This window comes from Maylandia zebra, linkage group LG22 (genome assembly GCF_041146795.1).
Source record: "Maylandia zebra isolate NMK-2024a linkage group LG22, Mzebra_GT3a, whole genome shotgun sequence".
NCBI classification, from domain to species: Eukaryota; Metazoa; Chordata; class Actinopteri; order Cichliformes; family Cichlidae; genus Maylandia; species Maylandia zebra.
Window position 1 is genome coordinate 3,895,454 of NC_135187.1, and position 19,718 is coordinate 3,915,171.

Below are 19,718 nucleotides of genomic sequence, written 5' to 3' on the forward strand. Positions count from 1 at the left end.
GTGTTGTTTTAAATCAATTACAGAATAAAAGACTAATAAAAGAAAGACTGAAAGATTAATAAAGATTGTATTTTACAGTGATTGGTTTAAGTACAGGAACGTGGTAATTTTTAAGCCATAAAAATTCTCACATACCTTCCACACAAAGCTTGATTTTTTTAAAATTAAAACCGGAAATAAAAACTAAATAAATAATGAATAAAAACTCATGTACCATAACTTTTAATTTATATATTTTTGTGATGTTAACTAAATTAAAGCGAGTTAGAATTAACAAACGCTTTTATACATGAAGAGTAATAAAAACAGAGGAACTTGAATATAACATGGGTCATAGTTCCGCCTTCCGCCTCGGGTGAGGAGGGGTAGTTTACAGGAAGCACCTGAACGTAGCACCGCATTATAGCAAGTCCAGCGGCTGTGGCTTGAAAAGGTAGGCGCTGTAAGTGACGTTAACGATTTATCGGTGGTAAATACTGAAATATCCACAAAAATCACCGGGAGGTGTTGGGCTCATCTTTCCGGAGTTAAAACTGGCTGTTAGTGAGCTGACAGCTCACTCTCCTATACGGTAGTTGTCAAAACAAATGATTTCCTTGAGCTAACTTTAAGCTAGCTTCGCTGTTAAATCTCTGCCCAAAGTTACCGGTACGTTGTTTTTTTGTTTTTATATTTTTGGGAGGTAAACTACAACGTTTAACCCTCTTATTTATAAAGTTTACACACGCGTCTTTTAAGATTGTTTTTGTCATTATCTTTATGTTAAAATACTTTTAAGCAGGTTATTTTGCTGTGGGTGGGGGTCTGGGCGGATGTAACTTTAGGTTAGCTTAGCCTCATTTAGCGAGCTTCGAAGAAGTAAAACTTTTAATGATAAACTTTTAGCAGATTATTTCCGTGAAAAACTGTCAGCAGGTAGCGACGTTAGGCGTTAAAACATAAAGAAATCTGTACTCAGTTACTGTACAAGTAGCAGGCCTGCGATTAAAATCTTACTGTAAGTAAGTGGACAGCTTCACATGCGGAAGTGAGTGAAAAGCAGCAACACTTGAATGGATTTTTAACCATTTACAGCTGAAAAAGTTGCCATAAATAAGTTGAAGTTGTCGGTGTTTGCTCAGGGTTCTGTTGACTTTTCTATTTGACGAGTCGGTGTTACTAAACTGCTGTTGGTAGTACCTCATACAAAATCTATCTTAAATTTGACAACGAAAGTTGAAAGTGTCTTATATAAAACTTATAAACACTATGCTTTCCTTGAAGTTACCATTTTAAAATTTTTGGATATTTTAGCTTTTAAAGGCGATTCGATTAGGTTCAAATTTTTTTTATATAGCATTAAATCACACAGTTGCCTCAAGGCGCTTTATATTGTAAGGTAAAGCTCCTACAATAATACAGAGAATACAGAGAAAATCCCAACAATCAGATGACCCCCTATGAGCAACCCTTTGGCCACATAGGGAAGGAAAAAACTCTGCATCTGCTGCAGCCGGGTGAGGCAACGGGATGGAAAGATATGTAGGATATAAAGCTATACTAGTATCTTGTTTTTTAGCATAAATAAACCATTATCTACATGGTTTATTCTTGCTCACGTTCATTTGAGTTGGTGAACTCCAGTTGTTAGTATTGTTATGGGATGCATTGACTAATTATCTGAACAAATGATAAAATTTATCAATGTCAGGTGCTGTTGTCTGTCTGTTGTTTCCATAGACCGTATAGAAAAGACAGATGCAACCAGCATCATTAATTTTGCATTCTGCTTAGATTTTTAAAGCCACAAAGTTGCTGTTTTGGCTCCTGCTGTTATTTTTAATGTAATTTAATTTTTAGAGTCAGAAGTGACTTTAAGTGGGGGAGTGCCAAATTATATAATAGATGTATAACTCTCTGTATCCCACTGTATTTCTATTAGCACGTTCCAGATTCCTGAGTACTACTGTGAAGTGTCAATTATGATACATTTCTCATCCTCTCCTCCTTCTTCTACACCCTCCACTAACGCTCTCTCCTCTCTTATCTCCATCTCATCCTCTTCACCTAAAGCCTGATCTCCTGGACTCAAGTCAGGGCTCTAGCATAGGAATGTGTATGTCGACAGGCATATTTATATGATTCATGTCAGCAGATCACACATCCAACTGTCCCATCTCTGGGCAGCTGACAATGAGCCGCCTATAACAACTACCGGATATAGGCTAATATTATGTCAGCTAATGGCTTGAGTGTGTATAAATAACACTTTTCCTCTGATAAACAACTTGATTATGTTCTTAAATGGTATGAGAGGCTATTTGCTTAGTGTTAGAGTCTGACAACTGATCCATTTCAAAGAAGCTTTCAGTAATACCAGGTAACACTGGCAAACGCAGGAGTGCTTACCGGCAGAAAGGTTAATCTCACCTCAGTATAGCTGTCATTGGTCAGAAGTGAGATTCACTGACTCATCGACTCATATCGGACTACTTTCACAAAGCTTTACAACCTCCTCCTGAGTAAATAGATGTGGACGCTTTACAGCCGGCATTTTAAAAGCTGTAGTAAACAGCAGGTTGATGGGCTACACTCACTACAAATGAGCGCCATCCAGAACCTTTGTGATAAATCAGGGGTAAAAATTTTAAATATCCCAAAATATTTAACACAAGTCCATTGCTTTATTTCTGATGTATTGCTAATGTTGATATTATTCAAATACCAAATAGTATGAAAACAAAATATTTTTACTCACAAACAGTAGTAGAAATGTGTCGGCCAGCCACAACCATTATTACAGTACAGATAGATAAAAGACATAGCTGTCGTGACATCCTACTCTAGTAAAAGTCCCGTCCCAAGCTTGCGTTTACCATCTTGGTGTGTTGAAACACTGCATTACAGGTGATGGGTGGATCTAAGTGTTAAACTGCAGTTATTGGCAAATGACTTATGATTGACAAGATGTTAGCTAATGAATTTGGCTAATTTTTGGAGTTGGCCTCAAGTGTAATTGAAGTTTTCTTCAGACATAAAAAATGTTATTTTTCTATAAAAACATATTTTCTGTTTTCCCATAAAAGCAAAGTAAACTGACAAGAATACAGCAGTTCAGTCTAACAGCAAGTCTTTTAAACTAACATATTTCAACAATAAGTATTTCGCTAGTCTTGAATAAGGACATCAATACGGGCAACCAAGAAAACTGAGCTATTGAAAGTTGTAGCAGTAGTTGCATCTTAAGGCAAACTGACATCCAAAGTAGTTTAGTATTTAGACGATTTGAGAATGTCCTTCAACATATATAGAATACTAAATATTAATTGTACATTATCTTTCACTGGTCTTTGTAGTCCAACTGAACTCTGCTAAATGGTAAATGGACTCGTTCTTATATAGCGCTTTTCTACTCTATCTGAGCACTCAAAGAGCTTTCTACAACAAATTCATTCGGCCAGTCACACCAATTCACACAAGCACCTTTTCTAAGCTGTTAGTGCCTATCTAAGATTCATGCACATTCACACTCCAATGGATGCGTCGGTTAGTATCTTGCCCAAGGATATTTGGCATGTAGACTAGGGGGAAGCCAGTAATCAAACCACCAATCTTCTGATCAGTAGATGACCTGCTCTACCGCCTGAGCTACAGCCCACCCCTAAGCTAAAATGCTTAGGGTTTTAGAAATGAGCCCTGTAATGAAAATTATCTGGATGCAACTGGGGCAGAAAGGGGCATTGAAAAGACTCAGCTAGCGCTAATTTCCCAAAACTATGTTTTGCTGACAAATGAATTCTGCAGACATAACTGGTGTCTTCATGCCTGCAAATGACTGGCCACCTTGTTTCTGACTCATCAGAGTTCAGCTGAATTCTGGCACTGCAAATTTACCCAAACAAAGAGCCAGTGATGAAGTGGCAGGCCATAGCCCTCTAACCATTGTCCTTCTTAATGAAGCCGCAGAGTGGGTATGAGAGCTGCTCGGCATCAGAGAGGTCACAGGTTCTCTAGTCATTGTGTAGTAAACATCGCGCCACAGACCAGGCAGTGTTTCCATCAGCCAGTCTCATACTGACTCTGCATTTTCATATCACCTGATGCAAACAGGCAGAGAAAAAAGGGCATAAAAACCATTTAATAATTCTTAAACCTGCAACTGAGCAGGTGTTTGGAAAAGTAATTTAATCTACATTTTGATCACCCATAAGCATCTATACATAGTAAATTAGTTAATGCTTCGCCCTCTTACTTGACACAACACAGTGGCAAGTTGAGCATAGTATCAAAACATAACTACATAGAAAATCTTGCATGTTAATATGACCCTTAAAGCTGTCCAGAAATGCATGTAGGTTTTGTCCAGGGGAGTTATAAGAAAACAGACCAAAGAGCCAGTGTAACAATGCCTACTGGCATTACTGTGTGAGATTTTGCTGGTGATATATCCCTATAAACTGGTGCTCAAAGTTGAAAAACAATTCTCAAACAAAATTTTGGCATGAGATTTGGACACTTGATTGATTTGAGTGATGTTTTTAACAACACCTAAATGTGTTTTTTAGCCCTGAAGATAAGGTGAAAAAATAATACAGATGAAACGACACAAAATATAGCCCGTTGTCTACTTTGAGGGCCTGCAACTTGGAAAACACTCACAGTATGAAGCTAAAATTTATACATGACTTCATTTGATATACTAAAGTTGTGTGGAAATTACATGTAGATAAAAATCATTTGATTAAGAGGGTGGTTGGAGAAGTCGTTTTCTCACATTTATTTGCTTCTGTATAAAATCAACCTGTTACAGAGCAGCTGTGTCTGCTTGCACTAAAACTTAATTAAAAGTAACTGGAAATTGTGTCGTAAGCATCGACTGTAATGACTGAAATCTTTTGTCTCATATTGTCAAGGCTTGTTTGTATACAGTTATGTTGCCATGGTTACCCTTCTGCACATGAAGCATTGGTGGGAGGTGCAGAATCAAGAGCAGGGCATCACCTCGCTTATGGAAAGCCCCTGAAATGTAGCAGTTGCACCGGATGCTCAGTTTGATAATGACTGAAGTACAACTACAGCCTATTAATACTTTCATTCTCAGTGATTCAAGTAGATTAAACCTTAGATTATTCTCATAGATCCTTTTAGACTTGGTACAGATTGTCTCAAAAAGTTGCTTTTGTCTTAAAGGCAACACTCATCAGGTGATTTCCATTATGTATAACATATCTAATTACTTTCATTATGGACAAACACCTGATTAAGGTCTGTCAGGGGCTTATTTTGTCATTCCAGCAGTCTTCCAGAGACCCCACTTCCCTGTCTCACATCTGTTGTACACTTAGTTACTGATATGTCCTTTTTTCTTAACCAGCATATGCTCACTATGCTACTATGCTAACTTTTGTGGATTTAAATGTGGTGTTTTTAATCATGAAATTAAAACAAGAAGGTGTTTTCATAAGGTGTTGTAGGTGCATTATATCGGTGCACAGTTCAATTTTGTGGATAAAAATAAAATTTTGTGTGAAATAAAAATGATATGGTGATTTTTATAAGGTTCTGTAAGGTGCAAAAATGCGATAAATGAGCCATATCAGCCCATTGGTAGGTGGTTACTAGGCAACATGATGACGTTTAAATATATGACATACATAGGAACACCTCAGGGATCTAAGGTGTACCTGTGTGCCAGGTTTGGTAGCTAGCTCCTTGTGGTTTTAGGATCAGTTCAGGGATAAAGAAACAAACACACAGATGGAGATTGTGTTTGTTTTAATAAGAAGGTTTTCTACTTTTCTCCTCCTCAGATGCAAACTATAAAGTGTGTGGTGGTGGGTGACGGTGCAGTGGGAAAGACATGCCTGCTCATCTCATACACGACAAACAAGTTTCCCTCTGAATACGTTCCTACGGTGAGTAGTCTCAAATAACACGAGTAACTTTTTCACTTCCCCAAAGTAATAATACTTGAAATGACAGAGAGCTGACGCACAGCAGCAGCACGGGCCACTTTATTCCTTGTAACACCCAGTGTGCAGGTCTTTCCTGTGGAGTGATACTGATAGATGGGTAAATGCTGTACGTAGGTTACATAAACAGGTTTCTGAAAAAAGTATCGTCAGTATCGACGCCACTGTATTTACAGCATGCACATACCTTTCCAGTTCAGTGAGAGAGTGTCACTCATATTTCAGCTTCACTTTTATTTTTAAAAGATGGGAATGGGTACCAAAACTTGGTAGTAGTACACTGTAATAAAACTCTGGAGTCTTTTAAGAACTGAAAGTACCAAGTTGGGTCGTTTATGACTCTTATATTTTGTACTGAAATATTTTTTTAATGGCTTTTGATGGGCTTCAATCAGTTCTATTAAAAATGCGTTAACACACATCACCTTCAAAGATTACATTTCATTTATATGTACATAAACGTATTGCATGTACTGCGGTACAAGTGTATCATTTTAATAAAAAAACAGGATGAACTTTACTTTGATCAATAACAAGTTTGAATCAAGTCATTGTAGTCAGGCTGTTTGTTCATCCTTTATTTTCATTATGCTGTGTAAAACGATATATAAGCAAACGGCTTGCTTGTAACTGTAACATTTCAAATATTTTGTGCAGATAAATTCAAAATGAAACGTGCTGCAGCAGTAACTCTCACTTCTCTAGGTCTGTTAGGAGTGTTCCACAGCAAAACATCATGTAGTGGTTGAGAAGTTGTAGAAGAAGTGCATTGGCAAATTAGTGATGTGAAACTTTCTTGATGTGAAGCACATATAAATATGTGTCTTTTTTTTTAATATAAAATCAACAGACTTCAGTAGTCATTTCAAAGCTTTCTATGTGTAAATATGTCTGAATGTAGAAGTAGAAAATTACAGGTCATCCAGGAATTGAATTGTTTGAGACAAGCCTGTAGTTTACTAATTTATGTGTTTCCTGATCTAATTGTGTATCATTGCCAAATAAATCAAAATATGTGCAGTGTTTCTGTGACATAGAAAACATGTATAATGAGAAAAATATTGGTCCTAGCACAGAACCATGTGGAACGCTACGACTAAAGTTTGGTCAACAAATGGTCATAATTGATACAAAAATATGTGAAATTTCATCAGATAAGTTAAAGACCCGTCCCCTTTAGTTTACCTAGACCAATCATACTTACCTGTACCAGTCTGGTAAGGACAACTTAAGACTGAGTGCTGTAAATTTCTTCATCCAATGATGAACATGTGCACACATCCATGTCCCCTTAAATTTTCTGTGCTCACACAAGCTTTGCCCTCAGTTATTATATGTGCATCAACTATGCACGTGCCATTCAAGCAGAGGTGAGGTGGATTCAAGGAACAATAAAACACACCTTTTCAGACACTCAAACTGAAACAAACCTCCCTTTTGCATTTGGTCTCACTGTGTTCATTTATAGTAGGCAAAGTTTGTATGAGACGTGATGTTTGGTCTCCAGATAAATCCAGTGTTTTCTAATAACATTTCTAGTGTTATTATAACTGTTTCAGTCAGCAGCACCTTGAAATTACATCACATATATTTTTCTCAAATATCTTAAACAATTGGTCGGCTCTTTAGTCCTTCTAGTGCGGCTCCGCGTGGTTTGGGAAAATAAATTAAAGTATTTTGCTGAAGTGTATTTTATTTATGTTAGTTCTTTTTTTAACTTGTAGTTCTAAATTGGAAGATTATTGTGATATTGAAATATAAAAATAAAATTATATTTTATTATTTTTTCATCGCTCAAAATAAGCGTCACACTCACAGAAGCCGGTGTACCCACCGAAACGCCATGGATTTATCGAGACTTTCAACCCCAGGCAGGCCAATTATGGATCTTCGGATCCACATTATGTCAGCAGCTCCACCGTGAACTATGTTAAAAACAAACACCGCTCACGCCCCACAGACGACAGCTTACAGTCCTGCATAAAGATGAAAGTGACTTCATACAGCCCTGATTTGCAGACGCTGTGCGCAAAAGTTCAGGAGCAGAAGTCCCGTTGTAAACATGTCACGGCAGACCGACGATGTTTGCATGAACACGCTTTTCAACATCTCTTTATTGACCACTTTTCACACACGGTTGCTGTACGCACACAGCCGGCTGTAGTGTTTCAGCTCACAGCCCGACACACACCAACAATAACACAACAGCATAGATGGCACAGACGTTAAGGCGGCGAGGCGTGATTGCGGGTGCCGCTCAGGTGCGTCCGCCTCCCTTGCAGTGGTGCTGCAGACCCCCCCCCCCCCAACACACACACACACACACATTAACCAGGTAAAATACATATTTAGGCAGAATTTTGCAAATATCTATTTTTCAGCAGCACAGTGCTTTTTTTTTTTTTGCTTTTTTTTTTTTTTTTTTTTTTTTCAATTATTTTTTTAAAAGTCAGGTCAAGGCTCCAAAAGCCCAAAGGCGATATAAGGTCAGTTGTCTTTCATGGAATATTTTTCTCAATATAGATTTAAACCAGTAATGGTCATCAAACATTTTTACATGGAATAACTTGGTTGACCCACTTTCCTCTAATCTTTATTGAAAAATGGTTCCTAAATTAAATTTGTGCTGATGTTACAGTTTTCAAGGTTGACACATGATCAAGCTGGACTTTTCTTTATACCTATAAAAACACGGTGAAAAAAAAACTAAATGTTCTTGATAGAGAGTAAGAAATGTTAGAAAAGGAGACACTACGTTACACTTCGAGGTCTGTTTCTCATACTGCTGAGCCAACAGAGCCAAATATTGATTAAGCTCCACCTTAGATTTAAGCTGACATCTTGATAAATGGTAAGTGGACTGGTTCTTATGTAGTGCTTTTCAGCTCTGTTTATACAACATGGCCCTTTAATACAAACACTTATTGTTTATACTTTAGTGCTTTCTATCCACCACACACACACACTGCTACTGCAATGAACGCATTGCAGATCGAACTTTGCGATTACAGATGAACCGCTCCTAACCTCCTGAGCTACAGCTTCTCCATTAGGCAGAGAGAGGTTGTGACAGTTCACACACAGAAAATGCTACAAGTTAAATGTTGCATATAAAAATGAAGGGCTTAAAAGTTTTTACAATACGCTTGTTAAATGATGACTTATAAACCCTGCTACTGGGTCCAAGCTCCTACTGCATTCATTAAGCTGTCCTCTTTTAATTTGTTACAGTGAATTGTATCTTGGTAGCAGCACCCTTTTGCACTCAAGCATGAACCTGGATGATATTTTGGTAAAAAGTTCTTTTTCACACCTTCAAGAGTTTTTGCACATCATTTCCTGAAGTTGTAAACTTTCTAGCGCTCGCTGTTTGTTCTGATTCTTGTACACGTTTGTGTCGTTTTTGGTGCGTGCAGTCGGTGGTTTCATGTCTGTACCTGCAGGATTAGAAATGTGTGCTTGTCTCCTGACATCCTGTTTGATTCGTGACTATTCAAAAGTGTTGCGTCACGCTGCAGCAGCACGATGAGGAAGAAGCTTCGCAAGCTCTGCAGCGTGACACAAATGTGGTCCATGTGCGCCTCAGCTCAGCTGATCCGGCATTCTCTGACTCTGTGGTTTGTTGCCATCAGAAAACGGCTTGCTGAGCGTTGACAGGCTCTGCAGCCCTGCTAGAAATATCTGAAATGCCTCCTAATTGATGATGGGTAGGGTCTGTGAGTAGGGACTGCAAACTAATGAGTAATTGTCTTCTGTTTTCTGTTGGTGCCATTGCTTGATCTGTCAGCAGTCAGCACTGTTTGAGAATTGCGGAAGCAACAGTGCTGACTCAACTTTTATCTTTCTCTTCCTGTCAGACTGTCCATCTCACTCACCTCGCTTCCACTCCACTATTTTTAACTCTTCAGTACAAATGTCGTTCAACCAATTCTGTTTGAATTTTTATTACGATTTTTGACGGCCACCAATTACTAAAACAAGATCTTCTTTTTTTTTTTTAATGTTAAAAAATGCACTTTTTTTTCCAGTATTAATACGGCTGTTACTGATTATTGTTGTCGTATAAAAGCACAACCTTCACATCTAGACTGTTTTGCAGCTTAAACAACAGTAGTATTTGCCATTTTACCTCTTTATGATTCTAAAACCTTATCAAGATCAGAAAGTACTTTGGTCTTTTAAATGCATTAAAGTTTAATGGGAAAATACCTAGGGAAAGAGAGTTAATGATAAAAACCCTGAAAACCATAAATTTCACCCCGAGCCTCAACTCTCGCGGCCCGGTACCAAACGTCTCACAGACCCTTACCGGTCCGTGGCTCACGGGTTGGGGACCGCTGCTTTAATAGGCTCGTTCTTCCCCGGGCTGTATGTTTGGCGTACCTCGTATATGCAGGAATGGTCATGTCAGTATCTATCTATTATTTGTTTATGTACAACTACTTTATTTCAAATGCATTGTTTAAATGCCACATTGTTGTTATGAGCTTTCCCTTTCATATTTAAAAATGCGCTCTGCTTCTTCTTAAACTCAGTCAACAAGAGTAGAAGTGAGGGCATCACGTGACCACCTCTGTTTGCCGAGACTGGACTGTTTGCTTTCTGTCTGCTCTTCTTAGTTTTCTCAGTCCTGTTTGAGCACTTTTAGGCTCAAACAGGACACGGTCACCACAGGGGTTTGGGAAGCGCATCTGTAACCGGAAGGTCGCCAGTTCGATCCCCGGGCTCTCTGTCCTGGTCGTTGTGTCCTTGGGCAAGGCACTTTACCCTACCGCCTACTGGTGTTGGCCAGAGGGGCCGATGGCGCGATATGGCAGCCTCGCTTCTGTCAGTCTGCCCCAGGGCAGCTGTGGCTACACCTGTAGCTGCCTCCACCAGTGTGTGAATGAATAGTGGCATTGTAAAGCGCTTTGGGTGCCTTGAAAATCGCTATATATATGCAATCCATTATTATTATTATTATTATTATTATTATTATTATTACCCACTGAAAAAAATAATGTAAAAACATATCTTAACGTATTAGCTGTATGTAGTTTTCAGCTCGTCTGTGGCTTCCTACTAATGAAAACATTAGCATAGTAGCTCTTTGCTGTTAGCATAGAGCTCTTTTTTTCCTTATTAGCGCTACATGTAGGAAAACCTTTATATAAGTACTAAAGACTTAACTTTATTATCAAAATGCTGATTATAATTACTGTGATATTTTCAGAATAAAGGTGCTTTTCAAGACAGAAGTGGAAATACTTTCATATAAATGTAAAAAAGGGATATCAAGAACAAAGTTTTATTGTAAAATTTTACTTTCTTTCCTCATAAATGCAACTTTTTATGCTTATTATTTTTTATCATCCGTGAATAGTAATACGATTTTATACACCTCCAACATGATTCAGCAAAAGCTGTGTTATTTTGTTTTTATTGCTTACTGTCACATTGTTGTTATTCCTGTGCAACATCCTGTTCCTACCTGCATTCTCCTGTTGTTAATCACCGCCTTATTACTTAATGTCACCAACGTACTTAATGAACCCTAATCTTTGAGGCTAGTCATCATGCAGCATTAAGTTGAGCAATGTCTTGTTTTAGACAAAACACTTTATTCTCCTGTACGCTTTCTGTTTCATGTTTGCTCTGTGTGTGTGTGTGTGTGTGTGTGTGTGTGTGTGTGTGTGTGTGTGTGTGTGTGTGTGTGTGTGTGTGTGTGTGTTGAGCAACTATACATCAGTGCTGTATTATGTGTCTGCATCGTTTCCTGTCAATCTGCTGACAAACAAGCCACACAGTAAGAAATTAGGAGAGAGTAAGTCTTCTCCAGGAAGTAATTCCTCACCAACAAGTCACCTTACAGGAATCTGATGTCAAACCTGTCACATTTTACAAGGAGTGTGTTTATTGTTTAATTTCAGGCTGTTGTTTGGCTCTGTATGAAACTGAAACGGCATATAAATACAGTTATCGTAACAGCACAGTCGGGACACCGTTCGGCACAGCGCTTTCTTTCCCCACTGTGTCTGCTGTGATCTGTTTCCAGCAGCTTCTGTAGTCTGAGCTCCATCCAAAGCTCTTACCATCAAACCTGTGTCTCTTCTTCTGTCTGTGTGGTGGATGTTTGAGAGGAGGGGCCAGTTACTCAGTGTTTCTGTCCAAACTTGACCTGAAGGGCACTTCTGTCTCTGTTTGTCCATTTCTCTGCGTGTGTGTCGCACACTCTGAACTGTTTCATCAGTCTATCAAACGTCGGGTCAATTCTGCCTCTCTGTGCTCGGAAGAAAAATAAACAACCAACAAACAGACAAGTAGAAGAAATTTTGAACAGTTGTAGCAGCAGCTTCTCTGGACATTAGGTTAGCATTGGGTTAAAAAAAGATGGTAAACCGTCGTGTTAATGCCAAATCCTGTAAAACCAGTTAACAGTTAACTGGGATTTCTTACTGGCTCAGGATCTTTGAGCGTGATTACACATAATCATGATTTGTCTGCATATAACTAAGGCGAAAAGTCTGTGACTTTTCCAGACGTCAGTGCGTTTTCCTGCTATCCTCGGTCATTTGACTGAACTTTCTGTTAAGTTTCAGCAATTAAACAAAAACATTTTACTTTGATGGAAGACCAGAACCTCTGGTGGGTCCCAAAATGTTTTGCGTGCCAGAAAAGCTGTCGTCTGCTGACTCATCTCGCCTGATTCACTTTTGGTGGCGTGCGACCAAAGTGTTTTTTGGCTGTCTGCTTTAGCTGTTTCTCCCTCGACCTGTGGCTACCATCCAATTGTTCTGATGCCTCCAAGTCTGCTGTCACGAGGGTCTCGCTTCACAGCCGTCTGCACAAACAGACACAATGGAGGCTGTGGGCCAGCAGTGACCAGCAGCTCCCAAATAAGATGGGCTTCACGAGCACAAACACCCACTGGTGTGCACCCAACGGTCTGCAGGTCAATCAGCTCTGCCTGTTTAATCATTTCATTTGCAGTGTTTCCAATCTGAATAGTATTTAAAGTAAACTCCTTGTGAAGACTCGTTGCTTTAAGTGACCGAAACGGTTTTCAGTCCAAGACGAGACTAAAAGCTGAGCCTGTATTTTTAAGTTAATGAATAATTGTGTTAAATAACATTACAGTTATAGTTCAAAATGATGCTGATTGTTTTGTGAAACAGTCGAGCAGCTTGAAACTCGCTGATGAAACATGTCTCTATGAAGATCGTCGTGCAACAAGCATTTCCAGTCAGCTACTGTGACCGTACCTTGTTTTATACTGCATGAGGTCATCACCGTGAACACTCCCTGCTTTAGCGCACGTCCGCCGAGCCAAGGTTAGCAGGCGTGTTGGGACTGGACTGTTTTATTGTACACAGCAGCAGCCTGAAGGTATGGCTGTGATTAAATAAAAGGAAGGACTGAACCAAGACGCAGCAGGTCTGTTTACCTGAACAACAACAAAACAATATTCAGTTTCCATCATTTCATGTAATTTGGTAAAGATCATGTATGCAATAAACTATTTAAAGGGCAGCTGTTTTACCCATTTCCAGTTCCATATCTTTATCATTGGACCCTACTGCAGTAGCTTTGCATGATTCACAGTTCACAATAATCCTGATTTCTTTTACACCAGGCCGAGTAGCTGCACCTCTCAAAAAGAAGGGTTGAACAGCACGTAGGTTGGATTTCTCTGGCCAAGATGGCAATTTTGAGAATAACAGCTCTGAATCACATCATACAGATCCAGACAGTGGTCTTAGATACAGCACACAATGTTAAGAAATCCACTTCACACGTTCTTAACACTGGAAATGATCGGTTTCATGGAGGTGAACGCCTGCGGTGTTTAGTCAGTTTAAATCACTTTCTCATTTTCCCTCTTGCTGCAGTTCGTTTGTGCAGATGTAAATATAATCGCACTCGAGTGCGGACCAAAACAACCGCACCGAGACCCTTTGGAGGACGTCTCTGTGCGGTTCCAAATGAACTCAGCAGTTCGTTTGTGGTGTGAACAGGATACGAGCTCAGTCAGGCCCAATTACCATGTAGATGTTGAAAGTTTGAGCTAAAAAAAAACAACTTCCCGTAGTCACGTGCGGTTATTTCTTTGTATTCTGTGAAGCATGAGGTACTATAGATGTGCACAGGCTAGCAACTAGCCGCCCAACATAAATTGTTCTTTTTCAGTTGACACGTTTAGAAACTGAACTGATTCTGACCGGAGGAAATAAACTGTAGGTGTGAAACCGCTGATGGGTGCGCTCATCCACTGTTTAATGACTTAAAGATTTGCTTAATGGAGCATCATGTGCTCATATTTTAGCCTTTTTAACTTTGCACATTCAACACTGGAGTTGTCTGATTTGTATGACAGCGGTGCTGAACGTCTGTCAAACATAATCACTAGGAAAGCACTTCCTTTTTCAACGATTTAACAACTCAAGAAGTCTTCTTCCAGTCTACACTTTACTTCCTTTTTTTGTTTTCTGCTCTCTCTGTCATATCATCCGGCTTCTGTTTTCTCACCTTTTCCCCTCTTTGTCCCCCAGGTGTTCGACAACTATGCCGTGACGGTGATGATCGGTGGAGAGCCGTACACTCTGGGACTGTTTGACACTGCAGGTAAAAAAATCTAAAACCATTTCAGTTAATTCACTGTAGGAACACCGAACACACTCCCACGAGCAGTGACTGCCTAATATTTACAGAAAGGCTTTTTTAGTGGAGTTAAAAGCACTACAAAACCTAAAAATAAAACTAAGTCAATGTGCTAACCCTCTTCTGTCAAAAAGATGATGAAAACTTCCTGGGGGAAAAAAATGCATCATGAAATCTTAATTTTTGGCTACATCTCACCACCACTTTTGGTAAAACAGGAAGTCAGAGAGTGAGAGTTTTTGGTAGTGTGAGATGTTAGCTGGTGGAGGTGAGACCGAGTGGACTGCAATCTGCTCCACATTTACCTGTCAAATAAACAAGCCACACTCCTAAGATTAAACCTTTACAGTATCCATATGTTTAAATGAAAATACCCGCTGCGTCGTTATGGTGAAGAGGGTGGAAGGTTTTTGTTTTGTAGCACGCTGCGCATGTTCATGTGTGGTCCAAAGTTGGACACTTTAATATGGGCATTGACTCAGTTCTGGAGCCCACCTCAACTGGACCTGAAGCTTTGTTTTGTTTTTTTATCTCTATTAGCTTAATTTTGTCATCTCGTGCCTCCCCCTGCAGGTCAGGAGGATTACGACAGACTGCGACCCCTCAGCTACCCTCAGACTGACGTCTTCCTCGTTTGTTTCTCTGTTGTATCACCTTCATCTTTCGAGAACGTCAGAGAGAAGGTTTGTTTAGCTCTCTCTGTGTTTTTTGTTTCTAGATTAAGATTGACACAAGTACATTTTACCTTTTTAAACAAGGGCTGTCAGAATAATCTGTAAACCAAATTATTTACTATGACAAGTTATTGTCTTCTCAGTAAAAATTAATTGAGAACACCATCAGCTTGTTTTTAGATCTAAATTTGTTCACAGTGTAACTTTAAGGACACAGAGGAGGGTTCAGGTCAGTTGGAGTTGCATTTAAAGTCCATCAAGCCTGACCTTGACCTTGTCTTTTCACAGTGGGTGCCAGAGATTTCACACCACTGCCCACGGACGCCCTTCCTGCTGGTGGGGACTCAGGTGGATCTCAGAGACGACAGCAACACCCTGGAGAAGTTGGCCAAGAACAAACAGCGAGCCCTGAGCTGTGAGAGCGGAGAAAAACTGGCTCGTGAGCTGAAGGCCGTCAAATACGTGGAGTGTTCGGCTCTGACGCAGGTACGGAGAAAGAAGTAGTCGTCTGAGTGGGAGAAACAGGCCTTTAGTATCCATGTGAGCTCAGGTCTGAAAAGATAAACTGATGAGGTCAAAGGAAGTTTCACAGTTAAGTCTAATAAGCGTGGCGACGTGTAGCTACAGAACTGTCTGTGTCCAGATGTGAAACTGTAAACGGCTCATTTCCACGTGGCTCCGTGTACTAGGCATGATTCTGGTTACAACTGCTAATCAGCTTTTAAAAAGCACTTTTAAAAATAAATCATCATCAGACAATTACCTGTGAGTATTAAATAGGAACTGAAACTAGTATTTGAACAAGTGTTTACCTGCTTTAAAAAGTCTTCTTAAATGTAATTGATTAGTTAAAAACAGAAGACTTTCCTCCTACATGTTAATCTACTTATTCTACATACGGTCATGTTATTTAGTCAAATTCTTTTATTTATTTTTATGTATTTTTTGGTAGAGCTAGACAGAAACCGCCTCCCCTAGCACATTCAGCGAGAGGACAGGAGCTCCGGTCATTAGAAAAAAGTATTTGTTATTTTACTTTGTTTTATTGCAAGTAAATTTGAGGCATGCAGAGATCTGTGGCAGAACTCCACCTCGGTCTAAAAGGATGGCGACGTCGTCTATTTTCATTTCTAGTTTCCTTTGTAGAATTTTCTTTCTTTTTAAATGTGAATTGAATTTTTGAATTTTGAAATTTAAATTTGAATTCAGTTTTTTTTTTAATTAATTATTATTTATTTATTTAGTAATGGGTTGTTTTTGTTTATTTAGAGGGGACTGAAGAACGTGTTTGACGAGGCCATCCTGGCAGCTCTGGAGCCTCCGGACACCAAACCCAAAAAGCGCTGCGTTCTGTTGTAGACGCCACGACAAGAAGAAGAAGAGGATAGGAGAAGGTGGAGGTGGACCAGGAGGAGATTATTAACCCAGATGGGAACTGAGGGGGGGAGGGTAGACGCATTTAAACAGTGCCTTCAGCCATAGTGACTTAACGTGGGTGTGGTGTTAGAACGGATAGGCGCTTTGTTTTCATCACCGTAACATGACTAACATGTTTGAGCAACACTCTTCGCTAACCTGGAAACAGGGTTTTAATAATCGCAGGAAGCAGATTGAGCAATAGTAGTTTAAACCTCAGATGCCTTGAAGATACAAACAATGGATGGAGTCACGTTAGCAGCTGAAACTTAACAAAAACTTTTAAAATCATTAAAAAAATCTACAAGGAACTGTATAAAATATCTGAAATAAATGTTGGGAACAATGTGTTGGGTCAGTAAACTGCTGCTTTATATTTGTGACACTTGTGTTAGTGATTGATCTGCTGTTGATTTCATAGCCTTGAAATAATTTGGTAATCAGAGTTTGAACGGCTGTGGTGTACAGTAGCAGTGACGGGCGCTACACTGTTGATCTCAACAATAGCTTTTTTTAATTTGTTAACTTTTCCACGTTAAAACAAAAAAACTTTGAGCAGTATTTTTCCCTTTTCTTTTGTTAACATAAAGATTAACTCTGTTTACAGATTTTGAATTTTTATTTTTAACCTTTAAACCAAAAAATCATATGCAGTTGTGCAGGCTTTGTGGATTTGTGTAAGACATAAGAGAGACACGTGGCACTCGTAGATTTTCAGCTGAGGACTCTCTAAATACAAAAAATAATAACCTACAGGAGAAAAAAGCCTATTTCAAGTCAAACCTGTAGAGCTGCTTTGATTAGATTTGACTGTTGCTTCTGTAAGTGCAGTTTTGATGTCCTGGTCAGCGGTGAAGTTAAAAGTATTTAAGGTAGTGCTTTAAAATAATTGTCCAGAGGTGTTTCAGCGTAGCTGCTGAGTGGCTGTGTTTGCTTCTAGAAAGCCTTTGTTGACATTCTCATCCTGTGGCGAAAAATCCTGTGAAACTTGAGGTAAAGGAGCTAGTTTGCTCTTAATGTATCCACAATACAATTCAAGCAAGTCCTTTTGAAGAAAGCAGGACATCTTTCCAAGCAGCTGTAGTTTGATCCCAACACAAGGTCAGATAAATCCTAAAGTAGATAAACCCATCCACCTCTGCTTAAACTGTAGATTTAAATGTAATCAAAAGTGTTGATCATAAGAAAGTCAACATTAGTGCTGTTTTATTCGGTCACTGGTTTCAAAAAAGCAACAAAAAGAGCATCAACAAACATCTAGCCGACACCTTTGGGCAGTAAAAAAAACCTCCTAGCTGTTTCCTCCAAACACTGAAAGAATGAGCGTTTAACCCAACATGCTGGAGTGAACTCACGCCTGCAAACCGACCAGGGGATTCAAACAAGGAACCTTCCTGCTGTGAGGCAACGCTGCTAACCGCTGCAGCTCCAGTAGCCTTCAGTTTAGGATTGTTTGAGAGCCGTGTCTCCTCCTTATAACGCCTCTGCGTGCTGTAGGTGCGAGTTCTGTAACTTGACTTCATCCGTGTCAAAAAGAATAACTGAGACTAAACATTTACTAACTGGGCAGAAGCTGCACGTTACAGGACAACGCATGCATTGGTGTGCACAGTAGCTAACAGTGCCTCAATCTGTAGCTGAGAGAAGTTAGAAACTCGATGTTCTCATGTGGATGCATTGCTTTCCAAAGTAACAAAAATAATATTCAGACTCTTTAAGTCTTGAATTGTCTGAGATTTCTCAAGTTCCACCTGGTAACAGGACAAATGTGGGATATTCAGGAAATCTGAAGTCATGCAGTTTTCACCTGACCACAGAAACGGGAATGTTTTGCAAGAATTTGCATGCAACTGCACACAACATTATATAACTCCTAACAATAACTTTTAACTGTAAACATTAGTAGAGATATTGAAAAAGATTGGGCGAAATGTTCCTTTAGAACGAGTCACTGTGTGAAAACTGTGAGACGCGCCTTTTTTAAGTTTCTTAAATGTTTTCCACCTTATTAAACTGTTAAAGTCGACACAGACAAACGGCCCACGTGTGACCTCCTCTTGTTTTGTTCACTCCTGCTTCGCTGCTCCAGGCTAGAACCCGAGGTGGTTCTCTGGTGACTCGTTGGCTCCTCCTGGAGGCCTTAAAGGGGATTAGGCTGGTTTAAAGGATTCTGTGTGTCATTTCATTGGCTAAAATCAGACTGATCAGTGTTTGAGAAGTTAAAGTTGAGTCTTTTAAAGACATCAGTTCTACCTTCATTCATCTTCTAGCGGCTTCACAGTTTTTATATTTCATTTTACTACCTTTAAATAAGGAAGTGCTGCGCTGACCTTTAGAAAAAACCCTCCTCAGTGACTGAATTTTCCCAGTCATTTATTGAAACCTGCTGCTCTGACAGCAAACTTGGACTGAAAGAGTCGGTGCTGCTTGTTTTTATTCATCTTTCATAAAGTTAGTTAAAGCTACAATCAACAAACCTCTGATCTGAGGATGGTTTAAGGCGGTATGACTGGTGAGATGTTAAAGTTCTCTGACACTGATCAGGAGTCAGTAACACATTTGAAACCTTTAAACTGAAATCATTTCCCATTCAAATGAACTGAAATTCCACTTTCCCTCCTGTTTCTTTTCTATGGTTGATGATGGTTTATTCTGATTATGTATGGATGATTATAAGTATTATATAGATTTTTTTTCTTTATTGTTTCCTGGTGATTTTTTTTAACTTGGTGTTTCTGGAATTTTAATTCCTTTTCTCTTTAGACGTTTTTTCTGACACTTGATGGTTGAGTGCCAACAGCTGGTTCGAGTATTGCTGGCCGGGTTGAAACTAAGTGATAACAAGCTTCTAATGGCAGGAGAGAAACATGAGAGCCGAAGCAAGAATTAAAGATGTTTTAAAAGATGAATGTTGGAAGTGGTGGGTGTTTGGAAATAATAAAACCAGTACTTGAATGTTTTTTTTTCACTGGGACTTTATTTGTTGAAATTAGAAAACTGCTTTTTTATCTGTGTGATTGCCAGGATCTTTTTAATTTGT

General features: G+C 39.2%; 1 protein-coding gene across 4 annotated transcripts; it reads left to right on the forward strand.

Annotated features, from left to right (window-relative positions):
• The first annotated feature begins 326 nt into the window (after positions 1 to 326).
• On the forward strand, positions 327 to 19,633 carry LOC101465436 (cell division control protein 42 homolog). Of its 4 annotated transcripts, none has more exons than XM_004569720.4 (6): positions 327 to 433; positions 5,790 to 5,894; positions 14,480 to 14,552; positions 15,162 to 15,271; positions 15,551 to 15,748; positions 16,532 to 19,633. In XM_004569720.4, exons 2-6 carry the CDS (start codon positions 5,790 to 5,792, stop codon positions 16,619 to 16,621), a joined length of 576 nt encoding a protein of 191 aa, XP_004569777.1. In that variant the 5' UTR covers positions 327 to 433; the 3' UTR covers positions 16,622 to 19,633. The 4 variants fall into 4 exon arrangements, with proteins under 4 accessions (XP_004569777.1, XP_004569779.1, XP_004569778.1 ...); XM_004569722.4 differs by having other exon boundaries at positions 382 to 442; XM_004569721.6 differs by having other exon boundaries at positions 432 to 571.
• The last annotated feature ends 85 nt before the right edge of the window (positions 19,634 to 19,718 follow it).